General features: G+C 46.8%; 2 protein-coding genes across 3 annotated transcripts; one reads left to right on the forward strand and one right to left on the reverse strand.

The window, feature by feature from the left end:
* Nucleotides 1–176: 176 nt before the first annotated feature.
* Nucleotides 177–2,700, reverse strand: tmem244 (transmembrane protein 244). Its single transcript, XM_003971552.3, has 6 exons — nucleotides 2,567–2,700; nucleotides 1,357–1,442; nucleotides 1,198–1,274; nucleotides 938–1,063; nucleotides 788–832; nucleotides 177–707 (listed from the first exon to the last, which is right to left on the reverse strand). Exons 1-6 carry the CDS (start codon nucleotides 2,657–2,659, stop codon nucleotides 610–612), a joined length of 525 nt encoding a protein of 174 aa, XP_003971601.1. The 5' UTR covers nucleotides 2,660–2,700; the 3' UTR covers nucleotides 177–609.
* A 2,334-nt stretch (nucleotides 2,701–5,034) lies between these two features.
* Nucleotides 5,035–16,256, forward strand: tmem200a (transmembrane protein 200A). 2 transcript variants are annotated; one of them, XR_003891178.1, is made up of 6 exons: nucleotides 5,035–5,824; nucleotides 12,284–12,421; nucleotides 12,518–12,783; nucleotides 12,850–13,007; nucleotides 13,506–15,765; nucleotides 15,999–16,256. XR_003891178.1 is itself a non-coding variant. In XM_011612009.2 (5 exons), the coding sequence occupies exons 2-5, from the start codon at nucleotides 12,291–12,293 to the stop codon at nucleotides 14,595–14,597; spliced, it is 1,647 nt and encodes a 548-aa protein (XP_011610311.2). In that variant the 5' UTR covers nucleotides 5,035–5,824; nucleotides 12,284–12,290; the 3' UTR covers nucleotides 14,598–16,256. The 2 variants fall into 2 exon arrangements, 1 of the variants encoding a protein (XP_011610311.2); XM_011612009.2 differs by having other exon boundaries at nucleotides 13,506–16,256.
* The last annotated feature ends 4,433 nt before the right edge of the window (nucleotides 16,257–20,689 follow it).

Genomic DNA, 20,689 nt, shown 5'->3' on the forward strand with positions numbered 1-20,689 from the left:
TACTGGACCAGTAATGCCACAGCCCAGTCAGGAGGACTCACCAGCACCTCCTTTGCTGAGGACACTGAAGGACTAATCTCACTTTGGGAATCCAGATCAGTTTTTATCACTATGCCACTTCCTCACCTCACTCACACACACACAGACACACACACACACACACACACAGTGGGGAGTTGTTGATTTAGTTTAAAATGTTTATCTGCTGAATGTTACTTAACACTTCTTATTTTACAAAAACATGCTGAAACCTTTTGTACGGTACTGTAAATCATAATAGATTTTAAAAAAGCAACCATGATGTGAACTGTTAAACTACAGCACTCACATTGGATGTGTAAATACAGTACATGTCACCGACACTACACAGCATGTTCAGCTCTATAATATAATATATAAATGATACAAAATCTTTACAATGTACAGTGAACAAAACAAAAAGACAGGGAATGAAGATTGTTGGCTGACCAACACATTTCCAATACGCACAAACCAAACAGGAATAGATGAGTGACACATTCTCAGCCTGCAGATAATGAGTCCAGTAACCTGCAATCCGGACATCAGATTAAGAACTAAGCTAGTTAAAAGCTTTCCTTTTTGCTTTCATTAGAAGTTCTGGAGCTCAGATGGATAGACAAAGTTGCTTCGGAACAGTTTGTGGGCCGTGAACTGTCCTGCAAATATCATCATCACCAGGCCTGAACCTGCAAATAGAGAGAGGCGGATGAAATGAAAGGAGGGAACGTGTGAAGGAAAAGGAGACGTTTAATGTCCCGTAGCTCACCTAGAGCTATCCACCAGTGCTCCGCTGAGGGGAGGTCTGACATCACTGCAGGAATTAAACACCCTCATTTAACTGTCAGGAAAATGTGTACAGCTTGTAATTGTGTGTGTGTGTGTGTGTGTGTGTGTGTGTGTGTGTGTGTGTGTTTACCTGCTACAGTCATCGCTATGTGCAGCAATGTGACCGTTATGGCATAATCCCAAACCCACTCCTCCACAATCCAGGCAAACACCAGCCCCCCCAGGACATAAGTCACTTCTGTGGAGATTACACCAACTGGAAGGGAAAGCACATCAGGAGCAGAAGGAAGCTGTAGCCTTGATACGCGAGTCAGCTTTAACATCAACAATGTATTCAAATTGGACATCATGATCATAATCAGTCAGCTCTCTCTTCCTCTTCCTACTCACCCAAGAATTTGGGATTCTGCCATGACGGTTGTGTTGTGTAATCAAACGGAGCCAGCAAGCTGTTGATCTCGTGCACCCTTCATACGGAGCAGACCATAATGAGAAGGAGCCCGGTCATTACAGGGCGAGCGCTACCACCTACCCTGAGTGCTTGTGTACCTGAGCAGCCCGATGCAAAGGCTGACCACCATGTAGTAGAGGGAGTAAAAGCACACCATGCACATCAGCAGATTCTGCAAAACAACCTGGAGGGTATAAAGTGTTGTAGCATGAGCTGGGATGCCAAGGAAATTAAGATTTGAGGTTTTTTCACTCTACTGTCATAACAACACTGCTGCTTTTGTGTTTCACAGACAATTTCACATAAATCTAAAGTCATCAGCGGTCAGAGGCTGTTATTAATTCTCTCTAAGCCTCTGGCCAACAGCAAAATGCTTGTCGGTTTTATATTTCTGTATTTTATACTTAGAGCTAATCATTAGCATCGTGCTAAACTGGTAAACCTGCAACAAAAAGCTATTTTAAATCGGACTTTATTTGTTTTGGTAAATAGATGTCCAATAAGCAGATGCAACAGTTCATATTTTCAACACAGCCACTGGTATAAAATGATTCAGTAATAAATGATGGAAAAGCTCATTTAAATTTCCCATTGTGCAAAGTAAGGGAAGAATATGCTCACAGAGGCTACTGGCATCTTCCACTTATGACATCCTGACTAGATAATATCGGTCATTAGACAGTCAAAGACTTTCGTCTTTATTAAATTATTTCTACGCAATGATTATCTGCAGTTTGCACAAAGAAAGCAGCCAGATATGAATAAGATCTGATCAAACAGACAGTTTCATACTTCACACAAATTATAGATGTGAATCTGTTGGCACGCTAACAACCTGTTCTTTGTTGCTCTATTTAAAAAAAGGACCACCTTCCATTTTCCTGAGGCCCACCTGAGCTGTGTGCAAGATGTACAGAGGCTGAGCTTATGCTAATACCCCCAGAGAGGGATCACATCGTGGTTATATTAACAGGGTGGGCTGTTTGGAATAAAATATGGAGAAACAACATCTATCGTTTGTTGCAATCCTGCAGATGCTGCTGACTTTTGGATTATTTTCTCCAAATCTGACTCACTGAAATCCTGATTGACTGTCCAGTTGAACAACATAAGCAGAGAATAATGAATTCTAGTGAAGAGGAACATTAATAAGAGTTACATTTTTAACAATAGCCACTATAAAACTGTCCAAAGTTTATCATTGCTATCATACTAACAATGAAGCTGGAATCTAAATCTAAGGTGTGAACACTGCTGATGGCTAGATCCTTTCTGACATGCTACTCTGTCAGGCTGGTTTTTGCTTACCCAGGTATCACTGGGTGTAGTCTTGAGGGAGACGGGCCCATGGCGTTTGATGAGTGTGAAACCACAGCAACGACAGCAGTAGTCCAACAACATGAATGAGCAGATGAGAGAATCTAGGCTACATGTATCTTTTTGTGTTTATGACAGCGACAGCATGGCTGGAGGTGGGAGGGGGTTTGGAAGAGGAAGCAGGATTGGATTAGAAGAAATGGGATTACTACTAAGAAGACTGCATAAATCCAGTGAGGGATGTAAGTGGCCATATTTGTTTAGTATTATTTTTAGTATGTTTGTGCGCATATGGGACAGAGAATGATAGCAAAGACTTTTTAAACTATTTCAGATTTTTTCATGCTTTTGTCTCTTTTTTTCATTTACCTTATTTTTTTCTCTAACATTCATTATGTATCAATATAAATATGCACATAACTTAGTGCCATACACACTGATATGATACAGCATACAACTTTAAGTAATCCGCGTTTGTTTTCTTCCAAATCATTTTAAGCGTGTATTGGTGTATTACGAACACTAGGGGGCAGTGTAACGACGTATCCACAGGTATGTCACCTTTAATCCGCAAATGGTAGCAGCGCCAGAGATAAGGAGAGCCAAAAGGTGGTCCTGACAGTTCATATGTCTACATTTTTTATTGTATTTCATCACCTGGCTGCATGTTGGACATCAGCAGCAGCCCCTTGAAAAACAGCCCGGAAGAAAAGAGGCAGAAGAAGAGGTGGATGACGACAACTCAGCATCATCTTCTGCCTCCAAGAATAGCTGAAGAAACTCTATTCTGGCGTCAGAGCTTGCGCTCATGGTTTGGCAGGCACACGTGCTCCTTTGTGTGAGCGCTGGATAGACTTGGCTGCCACGGTAACCTGCATCATTGTAACCATAGTGATAGAGTGCAGGGGAGAAAGGAGGGGCAAATGGAGCAGGAAAGGCATCATAACTGTTAGTATCTCTGCGTGCACACATCTTCTCTACACACAGCTCAGGAATAATTCCAAATGTATTTACTTTAGTTTGAGTTAGACATTGATGCTAATCCCCTCTTTATGGTCTGGGTATTAAGACTTCTTTAAATGTTGATAGGCTGCAATCAAGTTCTTTCTCTTTCAAAATAATGAGATTTGTTACTACCAAGACCTCTAAAATGTGCAATTTAACTCGTGATTTACTTGGAAATGGGATAAGATTTATTGAACCTGCTGAGAAATTGCCATCTTTCTCCAGGAAGTTAAGTGATTGGTCCGGAACACAGGCAGTAAATAACCATTAACATTGTGACAGCTCACCAAAAAGGCAGCGACTTGATCAATAAACTAAGGCTGTTTTCAGCCAAATATCTCCAGAACCTGTCAGCAGCATATAACATGCACGTGTGCAATGCTGCTTAATGCATTGAATGCTAACGTTGATTTCAAGGTTAAGGCAACATCTTTTCTGGAATTTATGGCTTCTCTTCATCTCATTTTGTTTTGTCTGCCTCCTTAGCGTTTCTTGATGCTTCTTAGAGCTTAATTGCCCAATCAGCGAGCTTCAAATAACCTCTGCACCAGTCAGACTTCGGTCACGGCTGATTAAAATAACCTCAACTCTTCTGTCTCCTACGCGTCCTTCTGCACAGCTGAGATCCCCCCATTTCTCCTCCACACAATAAGCAGGATGCAACACCAAAAAAGTCAACACATTTTCATAAATCCCTTAATCCAAACTAGGCTCGTAAACAAGCAAAGCAAGTCAACAGTGTGAGGCTCACCCCCCCTCCCCCTTCTCATTTTTCTCCCACATTCACCCATCTGTTTGGCTCTGTTTTGATTTCAGCCTCTTGTGGAATGTAAATACAGAATCGGACTGACCACTGCACCAGGGATGTGACTCCGACATAAATCCCAACTAACTGTGTTCTGAGCAGGCGGGGGGGGGGGGGGGGGGGGGGGGGTGGTTATAATTTTACATGCTCCAGATGTCCCATCTTGGAGAGAAAGAAGAAGGAGGAAAAACCCACATTGGTGTTGGGAGGACCTATTTCATGTGTGGGCGTAAGCGTGTTGTAGTCGGGGTTAAGGTCAGATGTGCAGTGTTGAGCTGGAAATGGCGCCTGGAGACCATCAGATTGTGGCAACGCACATGTAAATCCAGCGTGCGCGGCTCTACTCCATGTGAACTCAGCCCTCAGGTTGTTAATGCTCCACAACTTTATCTCATATCTCTCTCTTACACACACACGGGCGCGCGCGCACACTGATATGATTTTCACTGACTCAATTCCAGTATAAATTCCGGAAATAACACTCATGCCAGCATCTGTAACGCCCCCCCCCCCCTTTCCCTATGCACGTCGCACGTGAGCGTCAAACTACAACGTTCGTGCGCGTAAAAGCTCCCAACGCGAAACATCTGTCGTTTATGCGCGTTTTTCGCGATCGCACATGAAGTTTAAACGACTGACACGTTTCTCCGTCACCGTCGAGGATTCCTCCCCTCGCCTGCACACGCGGGGCGTGCGTGGCGCGCTGCTTTCCTCTCGTGCCCAAAGCAAAGGCGCAGGAATCCTGCCAATCTTTCACCCGATCTCTCTCTCTCTCTCTCCTTCGCTGTCACACGCACGCACACGCGTGCACGCGCGCCAACCTGAGCCGGAACCCCTCACCACCATTCTCACAGGCACTGACGCGCTTTGGAGGAGAGGAGCTGCCTCGTCTATCTTTGTTCAGAGGAATAAAAAGGTCCACTTTGCGGTGCTTTGATCCATATATTTTTTTAAAGTTGAAAAGCGACAAGTTGGAGTTGGATGTTTAGGTTTGGGTTTGTGTTTTTTCCATTTTCACGGACGTGTCCAAGTTTTTGGTTTGGATACTTTTACGCGTCCCTCCTAGCTGGGATCTACGCTCGTGTGCAGTATTTTGCAGCGGCACATGAGGCTTTGCCTCGGGATCCACAACCGCAGCGTTCGTGATGTCAGACAGTCGGGATGTGTTGATGGATCTCCCCGCGATCGTAACCGGGAGCGCGTTTCTTCGCCATCGTCCGGCGCGCACGTCCCTCGCATAAAACACGAAAGTCTTTGGACACTTTGAGAGTCCGCGAACACACTCTCTCGGGGACAGAGAGACGAAGCGTCCCCGTTTCCTCAGCTTGGACGTCTCCTGCCAGAGGAGGAGGATGTTTTCACTCCCCCCCGGGTCGCAGCAGACCCTTCATCCATGGCTGATGGCGCAGTGAAGGGGAAAACTCTGCTTTCTTGCGAACGTAAGTACGGAACAGTTTACAGCCCCACTTTTTATAACAGCCAAAGCTAACAGAAATCCCGTGGCTCGTTTTATCTGCATCTGTTTTAAATGGTGCAATTATTAAGATTTGATGAGTGATGAAGTTTTACACGATGGTACATGGAAATGCCACATTTTCACTGCAGCCTAAATATCTGTTTAATAGAAAGATTTTGTCGGGATCATGACGTGTTGTTGTTTAATGCATTCATTGATTGATTGATTGATTGATTGATTGATTGATTGATTGATTGATTGATTGATTGATTGATTGATTGATTGGTTGACTGACTGACTGACTGTAAAGGGATGCCAGGTTTTCGATATCATTCTGAGATACAATAACACAAAAAACTGTCTTACAATGGTGATGTGAGCACACACGTGCCCTTGAAAATGGGTCAGAGGTCATCGTTAAAAGGTCACCATTCATCAGCCCAAATGATCAATAATCTTGTCTAATGTGCGCCCACAGAAAGCCAATTCCATCTCTCCAGGATCATTTTTTTCGTTGAGAATTCCACAGCCTGATGGGATGGAATGTGTCTGGTTTCAACACCATACTTGTATAAATTGCATTCCGCCCCACGCGTGTCGTCCAGTTGTGATGTAACTGAATTCCGCTCGTTCCTGCACATCTGAAACGGGGATTTAAAGTAAACACTGTCCCTGCACACCCGTCGCTCTGCATAATTAAGGTCAAATATCTGAATGAAGGCACAACAAGACAAGTTCGAGAAGGCTCTGTGTTATTGTCCAGGCTGTGATGGATGAGAGGGAAGTGTGTGCTTGAGGGCTGCCTGAGCCTGACGATGCTTCCAAATGTTTAGCACCTAAACATTTAGTTTGAGAGGTTTCAAGGGGCCGGCCAACATATCAGTTAATCCTCCTTCACACACGTCCCCTGACTGGATTATCCTGCTCCAATAGCGCTGGGCCAACACTTCCTTTCACTCCAGAGAACCCCACAGAGACACGTGCTCTACAGCAAGTGTGAGTGTGAAGTACTCGAGTATTTCTCTTTGCCCCGTTCACTCGTAGTGGAAGAGCTGGAGCTGATCTGTAGGATGATGGCTCCAGTGTGGGTATTAGTGGTTATTTCCTCTGTGAAGCCCTTTGAACTAACTGTATTTTTGGAGCTAGTTTCTGCTTTAAATGTAACTGATGGGCTTCTTCTTTTTTTTTTTTTTTACTTAACATAAGTATGACTTTTAAGAGCAGCAAATGGTGTGAGTCATTTTCAAGGGGCCAGATTACATAACAACTGTGGAACTGAAAGAAATGATGGCGCGTCCAGACCCAAACCCTACAAATGTACCAGAACGTAGCTGCCGCAGAGCAGTTGGGGACAGCTCGTGCCACAGGATGAGTGTGGGTGACTGGCTGAGAAGCTGTGAGAAGACAGAGTGAGTCATTCTTCGACGGAGGGGTCCACTTCACACACAAACACACGCCGGGCGCACGGGCTCCTGATGATTCGACTCAGAGCCCAACTCGTCTGCGGTGATATCAGAAGGAAACGGCACAAAGGGTGTCAGAGTAAAGAGGAAGCGGGGGGAAGATGGCGAGGGAGAAGGAGGGGGGAGGGGACACCAGGGCGCTCACAACAGAAAATGTGCTGTCAAAAGGTCACAAGGTGACATATTCTCCAGGCGGATTGAGTCTGGTGAAAGAGCAGCAGGAGCCGATTATTGATTAGCCGTTTTGGTTGCTGCTTAGAGAAGTCGGGGGTCAATAAGTATGAAATTTTGCTCCAGAGCTACAAAGACGGAGACTCACGAAAGAGTGTGACTGCTTATCAGCCAGGTGGACTCAAACATTAAGGTTCAAACCTAATTTTAATCCAATCATCTTAAAAAAAGCACCAGCACAGATGTTCCCTTCCTGATAAGACCCCTTTGGACCCCTTTGGACGTCTGTTCTTCCCATAGAATCAGCATTCAAGTTCAGTTCAACCACCTCTGACCATAAAGACGTGCAGCTGTTTGGGCTCGCAGCGGCAGCTCCGGGGGGGTCGGCAGGCACACAATGGAACGCGCAGGGTTGATATTTGAGACAACACGGTGAGACTGGTCTGAGTCAGCAGCTGCTCCAACCATTCCTGGACAAATAGGAAAGGATTCCACATTAGGGGCCGTCAAAGGTAAATGAGTGAAGCCTGAGGATTCTGCGACCAGGAAGCTCAAGTTCAGAGAGCATGTACGACCCCTTTAACATGAACTGAGAGCGCATGTGTTAATAAGAGCCAGACCTAATGTTCCACCCTGGAAATTTCCAAACCTCAAGGACTTGGAACATTACAAGACCTTACTGCCAGAAGCCCGAGCTATGAATTAAAGCAGGAACATTAACTTGGATGGTATGAAGTTATGTCAATGAGAGGAAAAAAAAAGTTTTTCTGTGTAAACTGTTATTGAGGGCTTTTGGATGTGGACTGTGGATGAATATTTTGTCCATTTCGTGGCAGAACAGCTCACAGCGATACTTCAAATAGATCTTCCTGGTTCTGTTTTGAGTCCATTCCTCCCAGCATCAGGGTTAGGTTGACTCCTACCTCCATGATATTATGACGGGTGACCTTATCTGCAGCAGCAGGCGATGGTTGGGGGGGGTTGGCTTCCCCCTTTTAAGCGACATTTTATTTGGTAGCCACTTACGATACAGTCACAGCCGTCTTTCATTCCTGCTCCATCTCCCTGTGTCAGGTGGACTGAAATGAGTCATTTTCCGCTTCCTCTGACAGCCGAGAACCTTTGACTCTTTTTGTAAATCAAAGCTCCTGTTTTCTCCTCGCTCGTCGTCTACCTCAGCTCTCCTTGTTTTCTGTCTCTGTCTCACATCTGCCGTCTTCTCTTGTCACCCTTCACAGAAAATCAAAGCACTCCAGCAGAAGCCGCTTAAAAACGATTCCATTAACGCTGTGAAAGCTAAAGTGGAAAAGTGCAAAAACAACTTTTCCCCCACACATTTCATGCCGAACTCGGCTCCAATCATCCCGGTGTTTCCCGGTCAGCGACTCATCTTGTCATTTCATCCCACTTGCAAATTCCTCATCATCGCAGTCTTTTCCCCTCCCTGCTCCACTGGCTTCCTTTGCCGTCTCCCGCTCTTCCACCCCACCTCCATCAAACCTCTTTGAAATTCACAAAGGTGGGATAAATTCTGTTTGAAGTTGCCACGTTCTCTCTGACACAAAGGTGCCATTTCCACCCAGTAACCGTGCAAAAATATGAAATCTGTGAGGAATGCCCGTTTGTAAAGAGGATATAGTGTATCCTTAATGATAAAGACCTGTCATTCCTGCGCACGTAGCTGGTTGTTGCTATAGAAACATGACACCTGTTACAGCTAATGTAGTTGCTATAGGGACAGTAAATCACAGGATGTCTCCTATAGATAACAAGGTAACCTCTTGTTATTATGCTGCAAAAGCAGTCTCACAAGGATGTAACACATGCATGAGTGTCATCACAGAGGAGAAAGAGGGAGAGAGTGAGAGAGAGAGAGAAAGAGTGTGTCCTTGTATTTGACACATATTGAGTACTGAAATACTTAAGCTGTCTTTTGACGGCGGGAGTTCCTGATAAATTCTGGGGGCTTTCTCAGTCCTTCCACTCTGCCCTCTCGATGGTCATGTCTCCACTGCGGGGTGGGACCCCTCGACGACGTCACGGGTTTGGAGCATAATCATGCAACAGTGTCCATCATGACGTCGCCCGGGCCTGCAACCAAAAGCAAAAATAATAACAAAGAAAACAACAAGGAGGAGGCGGTGTAATATACAGGTCTCTGAAGTTTGCAGCTATGACGCTAATACCCCTTTTCTGCTGGGTTCCACATCACATCCTGTTCCAGTAAATATCCTCTCAGAGGGGTTCCTGCAGTGGAGACACGCAGGACGTGGGAAAATGTGTTATGTCTATAAAAGTCCCAACAAAGATAGAAATGTGAGGAGGTGTGTGTGTGTGAAAGGTAAAGGGTCATAGAGTGTTCGCCACATGGTTAAACCCCTCAAGAAATTTGGTGGGGGGGTCCAGATAGCGTTTGGTTGCAACATTGTTACCATGAAAACAGTCAAATGCATTCTGGCTTTGGGCGTAAATATAGAAACACATGTCGACCCTCCACCGATCACAAATCTGCAGCTTCCTGCAGAGCCCAACCTGTTTAGCAGCTGGACTTTTCTGATCACTTGATATTAAATCATCCAGTATAAGTCTGTCCTGTCCCATGAGCTCCAGTAATGTTGTCATGGCAGCATTGCATCAACCTGGATAAACATTTTAGAACTGATGAATGGAACAATGACATTTTTCTGTAACCACAGGAAAACACACAGACGTGCACTCAGGTCTGGTGTCAAACCTCCACTCTCACGGCTGAAGAACAAGGTTCGGATGCTTTTTTTCCTGTGCCAAATGAATTCTTTTTTAATTAGCTGCATCCGAAATGCTCCAAATGTTGCGTTGTCCTCGCACAAGGACGGGAACGGAGACATCTGGAAGGCAAAAGCTGAATAATGTGATTCTTTAGCATCACCGCTCAGGTACAAGCACATAAAAGGCTCGTTGTGTCGGGTCTGGAGTGAATCCTCATTAGGCTGCCGGTGTGTATGTTACACCATCACTTCATTCTCGCTGCCCCTCTCCTTTCTCACACCCACCTTGTTGAAAGTATAGAACCCCCCACCCCCCACCCCCCACAGTCTCTTGTCTTTGTTGGCACAAAACACACTCCTTCTGATCCAAACAAATGCTAGCATTAATACAGCACATCCTGTGTGTGTGTGTGTGTGTGTGTGTGTGCCTCCTCCTTCATCTGAACCTTTGACATTCCTGAAAATCAGGGAATCGTTAATTGCTGCTGCAGCTGCATAGAAGAAAACCAAACCAAGTCGTTCATTCTGACACACACTAGATGTTACCGATCAATCGGGGATCAGTATCGTCTGTGGTGGCTCCCAGCTTCTGCTGTTCTCCAGCTGCTGCTTGTGTGTGTATAGAATTATTTCTCCTTTCGTCTTTGTCTCCTTTGCATCCATCACTCCCTCAACTGTAAATGGAGGGAATCTCTCCCCCAGTGGTGAAACATTGTGTGGGTTCCAGCAGTGGAAGAAGAGAAGCCAGAGAGAGACGGAGAGCAGAAGAACCCAGAAGAAGCTGTTGTTTGTGTGATTCACCATCTGTGGCGAAGCGCTTCCAGCAGCGTTGCCAATATAATGATTGACATTAAATACACCAAGATGTGAGAAAGCAGAAAGGAGAGAGAGCGTCTGGTCTCTCTGTGTGTGTGTGTGTGTGTGTTTGTGTGTGTGAGAGAGAGGGATTCAGAGCCAAAAGCTTTGATTCGTTTTCTTAAAGCAGCACTCTGAGAAATCTAAAAGGAAAAATTGAAGGAAGGGAGGGAAAAGGCAAAGTAACCAAATAAAAGAAAATTAAAATTAGAAGTTTTAAAAATAGATATATGTGGCCAGAGGGTAGGGGGAGGAGAAAGACAAACAGAGCGATAAGAAGGAAAAGCCACGGGCTGGGGGGGAGTAAAGGAGGAGGGAAATTATTCAGGGTCGCAACCAGAATGCATTAGTCAACAGGCCAAGGGTCAGAATGGGGAGAGGGAATTGTAGACAGTATGACCTAAAAGGAAGAGGCTTGGAGATGAAAACGAGGAGGCGAGGGGGGTGGGGGGGTGGGGGCATCTGTGTTTTCGTTCCCATGCAACAACAGGGGCACATGGTCAGAAAACCAACAGGCAGCAGAAGCTCACCACTCCTTTAACATTCTTGCTCGTCACGACCACTGATCATTGACTTTATCGCCCTGTTAGCTCATCTCTCTATCGTACCTGTAAATATTGATGTTAAACAAGGCAGCTTTGACAGGAATGTTTCCTTTAACTACGCACTTTGTTAATTCAACATGAAATACAGCCAAATTAATCCTCTTAGTCCTATACAGGCTAATGCTAATGGTCCTGTGCCCCTAGATTAACAAGCTTTTTAAACCTAAATTAAGTCGGCTCGCGTTTGTTTCCTTTAATAACCACGAATCGGCACCGGAGCAGCTGGTGAGCACAGAAGCTGTGATTCATCTGAATATTATGTCAGAATTGCTGTAATTCCAGCCTTATAGCTGGCAAATTGAACACAAATACAAGCTTTGAAGAACTATCCAGAACACACGTGTGTCATCTGTCGAAGGAGGTGTTTTTGAACGCTTACAACAGTATCGCTGGTACAATTAAAAGCACCTCTTTGAATTGAAGAGCCGCTGCACGTCAGAACTGTCCCCGCTGTCGCGGAGGTGGCGCACGCATGTAAGATAAGACGAATTAAGCTGATGTGTCTTCTAGAGTGGCTGGATTGTGTGTCTGAATGTCAAATGTGCTGCGGGCTGGGAGATATTCTGGTTAATTAGGCGTCACCTTTTCTCTGTGCTCATAGGTTCGGTATGACTGCAGCAGCAGGCGTGCTGACGGGCTTGGCGAAGCTCAAACGCCAGGACTCTGCCCGCTCCCAGCAGCGGTCCATCCCGCCTACCTTGGCTGGCTTGGCAAACCCAGCCCCGGAGGGGCCTCCGAGGTAGATAATGACGCAGAGAGGCAAAGATTTCCTGTGTAATTGAATGATTTCATTCATATATACTCAAATATAAATGACCAATCTGTTTTCATTTAGAAAGAGGAAAAGACGCTCTGATGTCGTGGTCGTGCGAGGTCGTCTCCGCCTGTACTCTGCCTCGGGCTTTTTCCTTCTCCTAGGACTGGTCATCCTCGCTGTCGGCATCGGCATGGCAACGCTGGGCTACTGGCCACACGGCGAAACTGTGCCTTCATCTAAGTCGCACACGGGAGGACGGCCTAAAACCGACTCTGGCGGCGAAAACAACGTCACCACAATGAGCTCCACCGCGGCTAACTTTAGCACGAGTGGCACCATGAAAGGTACGGTTCTGTTCATGTGCCTCCCGGACCTCGAGGTGCGACCTTCTTCATGTGTTCTGTATGCAGGCACCAAGCAGGCAGCGGGCGCCCTCACTCGGTTCCTGGAGCAGCACCGTCACTCTGAGAGGATGAAGATGCTCGGGCCCTTCACCATGGGCATTGGGATTTTCATCTTCATCTGTGCCAACGCTATCCTTCATGAAAACAGAGACAGGGAAACGAAAGTAAGCCTGGAAAAATGGTTATGAAGGCATTTTTCATCCAGTCTCACTACTTAATTCCTTCCCTCTCAAAGAAATGAGACGCACGCCTGTTGCAGCCATATTATCATCACTACGTTTCTGTAGAACAAATATATATAACATGCAAATCATCATTCTGCCAGCATCCTGCTGCCCAGCTCTCCACATCTCCTTAATTTCCCACTGAGCCCATTTACTCAGCAGCCATGCCGTGTCCTTCCCATTCTTGATTTGATTAGTTCTCCATCTTCTCTTTTAGTGACGTATGTGGAAAATGTGCTCAAAAATCCAAATAACCGTGATAAAAAAGCAAACATTCCCACCAGTTCATCACATTCACCATGTGTCATACATCTATATTCCATACGGACGCACATAATTGATCCAAACCCACACATACAGCACTCCCCCCCCCCAATATCTTCATATTCATTCCATTCTCAAATCTCACAATCCTGATTTTATTGTTGTCTGTCCCAGATAATCCACATGAGGGACATGTACTCCACAGTCATCGACATCCACCGCCTCAAACAGCGGGAGCAGAAACATCACCATCACCGCAACAGCACCTACTCCAGAGAGGGAGATCTTCAGACATTCAGGGCTGATAACGTGGCACGCTTGGCCTCCAACTCCCTCCTGGCCTTCTCCTCTCGGGCAGGAAGCGGTGGAGTTGGTTCCACGGAGGAGGAGGAGGGGCTGTTAGGAGAGGAGGAGCTCCACAGGCAGAGGGAGCAGGCGCGCCTGGACTGTAGTTTTGCGGGTCTGCTGGCTCCGCTCTACAAAGATCGTCCTCTCTACGGACCCGGGGTCGGCCCGGCACGCCCGGAGTCGCTGCGGCAGCAGTGGTCGGTGGATGGAGACGGGGAGAGGGGGGGGCATCATGCACGTTCCATCGTCTCGTCCTCCATCTCGGCGTTTACGCTCCCGGTCATAAAGCTCAACAACTGCGTTATTGACGAGCCGGAGATGGAGGCCATCACCGAGGAGGACAGAGGAGGAGACAAAAGCGACGGACAGAGCTTTCAGCCTCTGTGCTCTATGGAGTCTCTGGTGGTTCCTGTTCCATCTGTCGCCAAGGCCTCCAAACCCCCTGGCTTACATCGCAGCAACTCTGCCTCCTCTTCCTCCCAGTGCTCCTCTGTCTCCTCTACCTCGCTCTCTCCTGTCCCCTCAGGCTGCTGGCTCTCCCCTGGAGCGGCAAGGACCAACTTTGGCTCCAACTCCTCCTTACACATGCTCAGCAGCCACTCCAAATCCCTGGACCTGGAGCGCAGGCCAAGCATGCTCAGCGTGCGCGCCGAGCAACGGAAGCACCCCAGCTGGCCCAGGCTGGACCGCAGCAACAGCGGCGGCGGCCGCAGCAGCAGCAGCAAAGGCTACGTGCGGCTGGAGGACAGGGAAGAACAGGCAGAGCGCCTGTTGGACGCTTCTGTGGCAGCCAGGCGCGACTACAGCAAGCGCGAGAAGCTGCTAATGATATCAAGGTCCCACAATAATCTGAGCTTCGAGCACGATGAGTTTAACAGCAGCACGCTAAAGAGGGGCAGCTCCGAAACACGATTCTGAAGACTTGAGACGGACGGACCACATTGTTCAGGCCAAGTGAGCGCCAGTTGGAAACGGCTGGAAGGTCAAACACAGCCCCGAAGACTCTGTAGGAGGAGTACGCTGGAGAGTACTGACGACCTTGTGAGGTCCAAGCTTCAGGCCACACATCAAGACAGCGGTGTCCACTGTATCAGGTCCACTGGTGCTGTCCTGTAGGTGACGTGTGACCTCTGCCCCTTTAGGACAATAATAGTAACATTGACGAGAAAACACACTGCATCATCCTTTACAGACATAAATCTCTACTCCAAAAGATCGCTATTTCTGCAAAGATTAAGGTCCTAGTTGTTTTGTTCTATCCCCAAAAATGAGCCATTAGCTTACAGTTGGTAGGGTGGCGGCACACTGTAGTGGCAGATTTCTATAGATATTAGTCGTGAAGTCATTGTTTGAAGGTGGTTTGTGTATTAACCTGACTGTGAGACTGTAGCACATGTAGAAAATAGGAAGAAGTTGGAGTATTTTAAATTACTACACCGCAGTCAAGCTGGAAATTCAATAAGAGTGTGTTTGTTGCCCCGGAGCCACAGCGTTGCTGCTCATCTCCAAGACCTTTAATAAGAGCTGCGTGTCCACTACTGAAAAAGGAAACTTACTTCTCACTGGGAATCACCTTGAAACTCCATCACTGATCATACTCAGGGTACACTGTCATAATCGAATCGCTCCTTTGGAAAGTTGTGATCATTGAAGCTCACTTGAACAGAAGCAGTATGACTCAAAGCCCAAATGTCGATGAGAGACACTACGAGGCCTCTCACAGTGGAATGGCCAGTTCAGGCCGGACTTGGTGACAGGCTTGACCCTGATTAGGAATAAGCACAACAACGGGGACTCCAGTTTCCTGCTATGGCCTGAAGGTACGTTATAGGCAGACTGGAGACTCTAAACTGCCTCCGGTTGTGCACGTGTGTCCTCCAGTAGTGACTGAGAGGGCTGCATCTCTGGAATGAAAACACACATGTGGCATCTTGGGAGTCACTGTGTGCAGATTTTGATTTTGGTCAAGCTGTAACATCAAGTTGTGCTGATTTAAGTCCGACTTCTGACTTGCACACTTGAACCCAACTCAACCCAAAAGTTCCAGGAATTAGAGCCATCCAACAAACAGCTGCCGGGTCTGCAGGTATGAAGCCAATCAGCACGTTCTTTCAGTTTAAGTAGTAAAATTTGGTGTAATCAGAGGCTGGTGTGGCCTCAAAAGTGACACGGGTTGATGGTAATAAGCAACTAGTCACCTTTCAAACAGCATCTTAAACCTTTCTGAAAGTAACGATGCTGTTTTGTGCTAGAGTGCCCCTCCAATCACACATCATCTGCCATGTCTTTTATTATTGATCATTTTTTTTGCGACTGCAGGTTTGTGACGCTGTTTGTAAAATACTGCGCAACACAGCGATTTGTCAACGAGGCGAGTCGCCGCTGGACTGTCAGGATCTTGACTGTGATGGAAAAATGACTTCACGTCGCTCAGAATCTTATCCGTGTTCTGTTTTAGTCTCTAACGCCTCCGTTAAAGCCGCTGAGGGATCCTGTTAGAGAGCGCCATCAATCCTGGGTTTCTAATTCAGTTTTCTATTCCAGTCACTCCGAAAAATAAAGGAATTTTCACTGAAACGGCTCCTTTGGGTTTTTCTCCACGTCTGATCGCAACTTAAAAACCCGTCCGTCTTTTCTCTCCATCTCTTTCCTTCCTCCCGTCGTTAGGGTTTGTCAATAACCATATGCTGCGCAGCTTCATGGGAACCACACGCGCCCATGGAAGCGGCCTAGCAAAGGGTGCAGATAGGGCCCGAGCAGTCAGAGACTCATCCTGCGTATACCCGGCGGGCAGATGATAATCCTAACCCTTTTTGAAGGCCGGAGACATTTTTAGCAGGCAGCAGTGATGGATGATGTCACACGTAGTTAGCATAAAACTGCTGTTCTCTCTTCCTGAGATCAGCGTTCTTTGAGTTCAAAAATGCAAAATCATTGAAATACATTCAGAATGATTAAAAGTCACGGCCTTGACGTGCGTCATGTGAAGCGCAGCTGCTCAAAAGAGACGAATGAAGAGGTTGAGGATACAAATGCTGCAGGAAAATATGCAGGGTCCGTTGAATTCCCTGTCCATGTGTCTCAAAGAGACAGACAGGGTCATCTCACCTTCTCCGCCACTCCAAACTGCTCTCCTAGTCCTGTGGAATAGTCTGATCCATCATCGACTCCTTAGAACTCAGGGCTCATGATTTCATAATGACTCAGAGTTGAATTTAAACAATTAAGGTGGCGTTTAGTTGTTACTAGCAATGTAAAAAGTGGGGGTGAGGACGGAAGATACCCCGAATCTATCGCTGATGTACGTGAGAATGAACTGCGCTTCGACATTATCTCAGGAAAATGGCTGCCGTGAGCAGGAACTGCGTTATCACAACTGTCATGGTCAGCGGCGTGCCGCGGTTTGGGACGAGCGTTGCTGAGTTAGTAATGGAAGTGAGTCATCCCCTCAGTAACACCTCGGTTTCCAGAGTGGTAAATGTTCCATTATTTACATTTACACCCTGTACCAGAAAACAGAAGCTGCAGAATCCAAACTCACTTCAGATCAGAGCTGATTTTACACACTACAGCGGACGTCCAGAGGGGAATCCCCATATGTCAAAGGTCATTTCCCTCCAAAACATAGCTGCTAGCATCCCCCTCCCTCCCCCTCTTCATCTTTGCACCAAGTCCTGTGTAATTAAGCAGAAAACCAGATTGCAGCGTGCGTGTCACCGCCGGGCCTCGTGGCGATAGCCGTGTTCTTTCACTCTGGCACTTGCCATGAGGCAGCAGTAGGGGTGCCAGCCCAGTTGCCATAGCAGCCCAAGATGTGCCCTGGACCCCTGCCTGAGGTGTCCACTCTCGCTAAGATTCACTCAAATTGGGATTTAGGGATCATTAGTGATAACACACAGGTGATAGGATTTAAAAGTTGAAAAACAAAACAGGGCTCCCATCGGGAAAAAGGATGAATTCAGGTTGTTATGACTACAGCAGCTCCAGAAGACTTTTGTGATCCCTCCTGCATGAGGCTTCCATTTCATTTTGACTTCACTGGACATTTGCAGAAGGAACATAATGAGATGCTCAAGTGCTTTCACGTCTCCTTCCCTCTCGTTAAAATGTTGCGCCTCCTCCAGCAGCACCGAGGAGCGAGCGGGCACATTTTCCCACCTGTCATCATCCGCCTGTGCAGGAATATCCACAGGAATCCTTGCTAAGGACCAGAGACACCTGATCGGTGTTAATGCACCCGCAATCTAACTCAACTTTTTCAAAGCAAATGTACGAGTACCTTCCGTTCCCTCCACCCACCCCTCCACTATATCCAGGAAAATCCTTTATTTTCAGGCTCTCACCTGCACTTTCAATCACCCGCATGTTCCTTTTGGCACCTTACAGCTTCCCCTGCATCGATTGAAAGTATTAAACCTTGAAAAATGACCAGTTCTCATTCTGAGATGAATCCCCTTCTTCCCAGGGAGGCTTCGACCTGTCACCAAATGCTGCCACACTTGTGATCCTTATTAAGTCACCCGTAATTCACGCTTTAGCAACACCGGCACTCCAGACAACCGATAAATCACAGAACATTGTGGCAATTCTTCACAGACCCGGCTGCCTTAAGTGTGTTTTCTGGGAAGAAACCCTGCAAAATTATTCAGCGTTCCGTGCATAAATATTGCCTTAATACACTCATAAATATTCATGCATGCAGTTTATTTTCTCCTCGCTCAAATCCCAGACTGCACTTTCAGTTCAGAGTTGCTGCAGTCTCAACAACATTACTTAAGGCAAATACACTTAATTACATTGTGAGTCCAAAAAAACCCAAAGCGCCTTTGAATCATTGCCTTCACTGAATCTAAGTCAGAACCAGGAGCTGTTAAACCAATACGTAAAGATTATGTCATAAATGTTAAACATGCTTGGTTACTAGTTTTTTTTTTAAAGGTTTCTGTCTTCCAGTTGTCCCGTCTGTCCTGTTTTCGAGGAACGCCTGAAATTCTCTGCGGGAACAGCAGCTGATCTACACGCTGACCCTCGTTACCCCCACGTCACGGTGGCGCCGGCACCAGGGAGTCAGGGAGCTTCACATCTGCTCGACGCAGGAGGGCTTTTCTATTCTGCGTCCTCCTCGCTTCTCCACCTTTACACTCCAGCTCCTCCCTGCCTTTCAATTATATCCACACCACAACTCACTGGCCTGGTTATGGAATCTCTGATGCTGAGTTTGTGTTCGGTGTCTGTAAAACCATCACAGAGAGCTCCGAGATGAACCAGGAGAAGGCTGGAAGAAGGCAGGAATCAAACCCAGAACCCTCTTGCAATAAGGCAACAGCACTTTTATCAATATTGTACAGGAAAACTTATCCATGCAGCTCCTCATCAGAGCATCACCTCTAGGACAGAGCTAATTATACTAGTGGCTGGAGGCGAGCGCTGCAGACACCCGACAGGCTGTTGTGTAAGACAGAAGGCATCTGCTACACGTGCGTGTGAGCTGCTAAGGGCTCTGACACAAGTCCTTAAATGCCACATTTGGCTTTAAAACGACTTGTCGATTATACTGAAGCTACTCTGGGCTGTTAAACTATGAGGAAATTGCCAACCTTGACTCCGCTTGCAACACCGGCAGGCTCCCACTGACAGATACAGAGTCTTCCGTAACTGACACTGCCCACGGCAAACTGTCGCAGCTGCTCTTTGGCGCTACGAACAGCTTCAAAATGAAATTTGCCGGCTGTCCGTATTCATCTGAGAAAATACCAGCCCAGACTGACCAGAGGACGAGGTCGGACTCTGTTGTCAGGCGTCTCCACGGCACCAGCTGCACGGATTTAATTGGACGTGATGTTCAAATGTGCAAAGGTGATGGAAACTGAAGGATTGGAACAGTGCGGAAGCAGGTGGACTCGTGGGAAATCAAGGCGTTCTGTAGGTTTTCCAGAAAAACGAGTGCACGGGGGCGGCCTGACAGAGGTCACCCAAACAGTTGTGTGTATTCAGGGCGCACTTATAGCCTTTGAAGGGGATGCTGTGACACCCACACACACTCTGCGGTGTGCTGTGTGTGATAAAGGATCATGGTCACGGTTATACGTCTGGTCATGTGTTTATCTGCATTATGCTTCCTCTGTCTGTGTGTGAAATAGAAATTTAAACACTTCCTCCTGGGCATCATCAGCCTACTCAACCAATCAAGAGGAAGTATCCCACATGTCTTAACGAGCCAATTAAATTAATGCATCTGAAAGGACGACCTCGGGGCACTGGCGCCCTCCGCCTACTGAAACTGCCATCTCTCTGCCTGTAATTGCCAGCCCCCGCCCTCCATTACCTCCACATCAGCGGCTCTTCCCGCTCCTTCTGTCCTTCATTCTTCCAAACGGACCGAGCTGACCTACGGAGCATCTTTCCAACCAAAACACATGACTCCTGCCGGAGGTTTGCGGGTCCGATTTACTCGTTAATGCTGCTGCAAAAACGTCGAGCTGTCCAAGAAGTATCTTTTTTTGTTTGTTTGTTTTTGCAGACATTTTAAAGAGCTCCATTTGAAACCTCAACCTTCAGCCTCGGCAAAAAGGATGGACGCAGTCATTAATGGGTGACACTTGCTAACATCTCGGTTGCTCTGGCAACGCCGGTAACTCACAAGCTACAAATGCCTGGGGGAAAATAAGGCTTGAAATGGCATCGCCAGTAGCAATGGGTGTAATAAGGGAAACGCAAACATCAGCTGCGTGGGATTTGAGTTGGTGTTTGTTCCAAAAACGCGATGCTTAAAGTTGAAAAGTGTTTTCTTTTGTGCTGCTCAGCTGAGTTGGAGTTCGACCAGACCAAGAGGCTCATTTAGTCAAACAGTGTGAGAGAACAGTATTAGCAATATCTCCAGCTGTCTGCTATAATTGGATCGTTTGGGACAAGAAATGATCAGCCAGTGGATACACACACACACAAACACACACACACACACACACACACACACACACACACACACACACACACACGCACACACACAATAA

Source organism: Takifugu rubripes, chromosome 16 (assembly GCF_901000725.2).
Source record: "Takifugu rubripes chromosome 16, fTakRub1.2, whole genome shotgun sequence".
Lineage (NCBI taxonomy): Eukaryota > Metazoa > Chordata > Actinopteri > Tetraodontiformes > Tetraodontidae > Takifugu > Takifugu rubripes.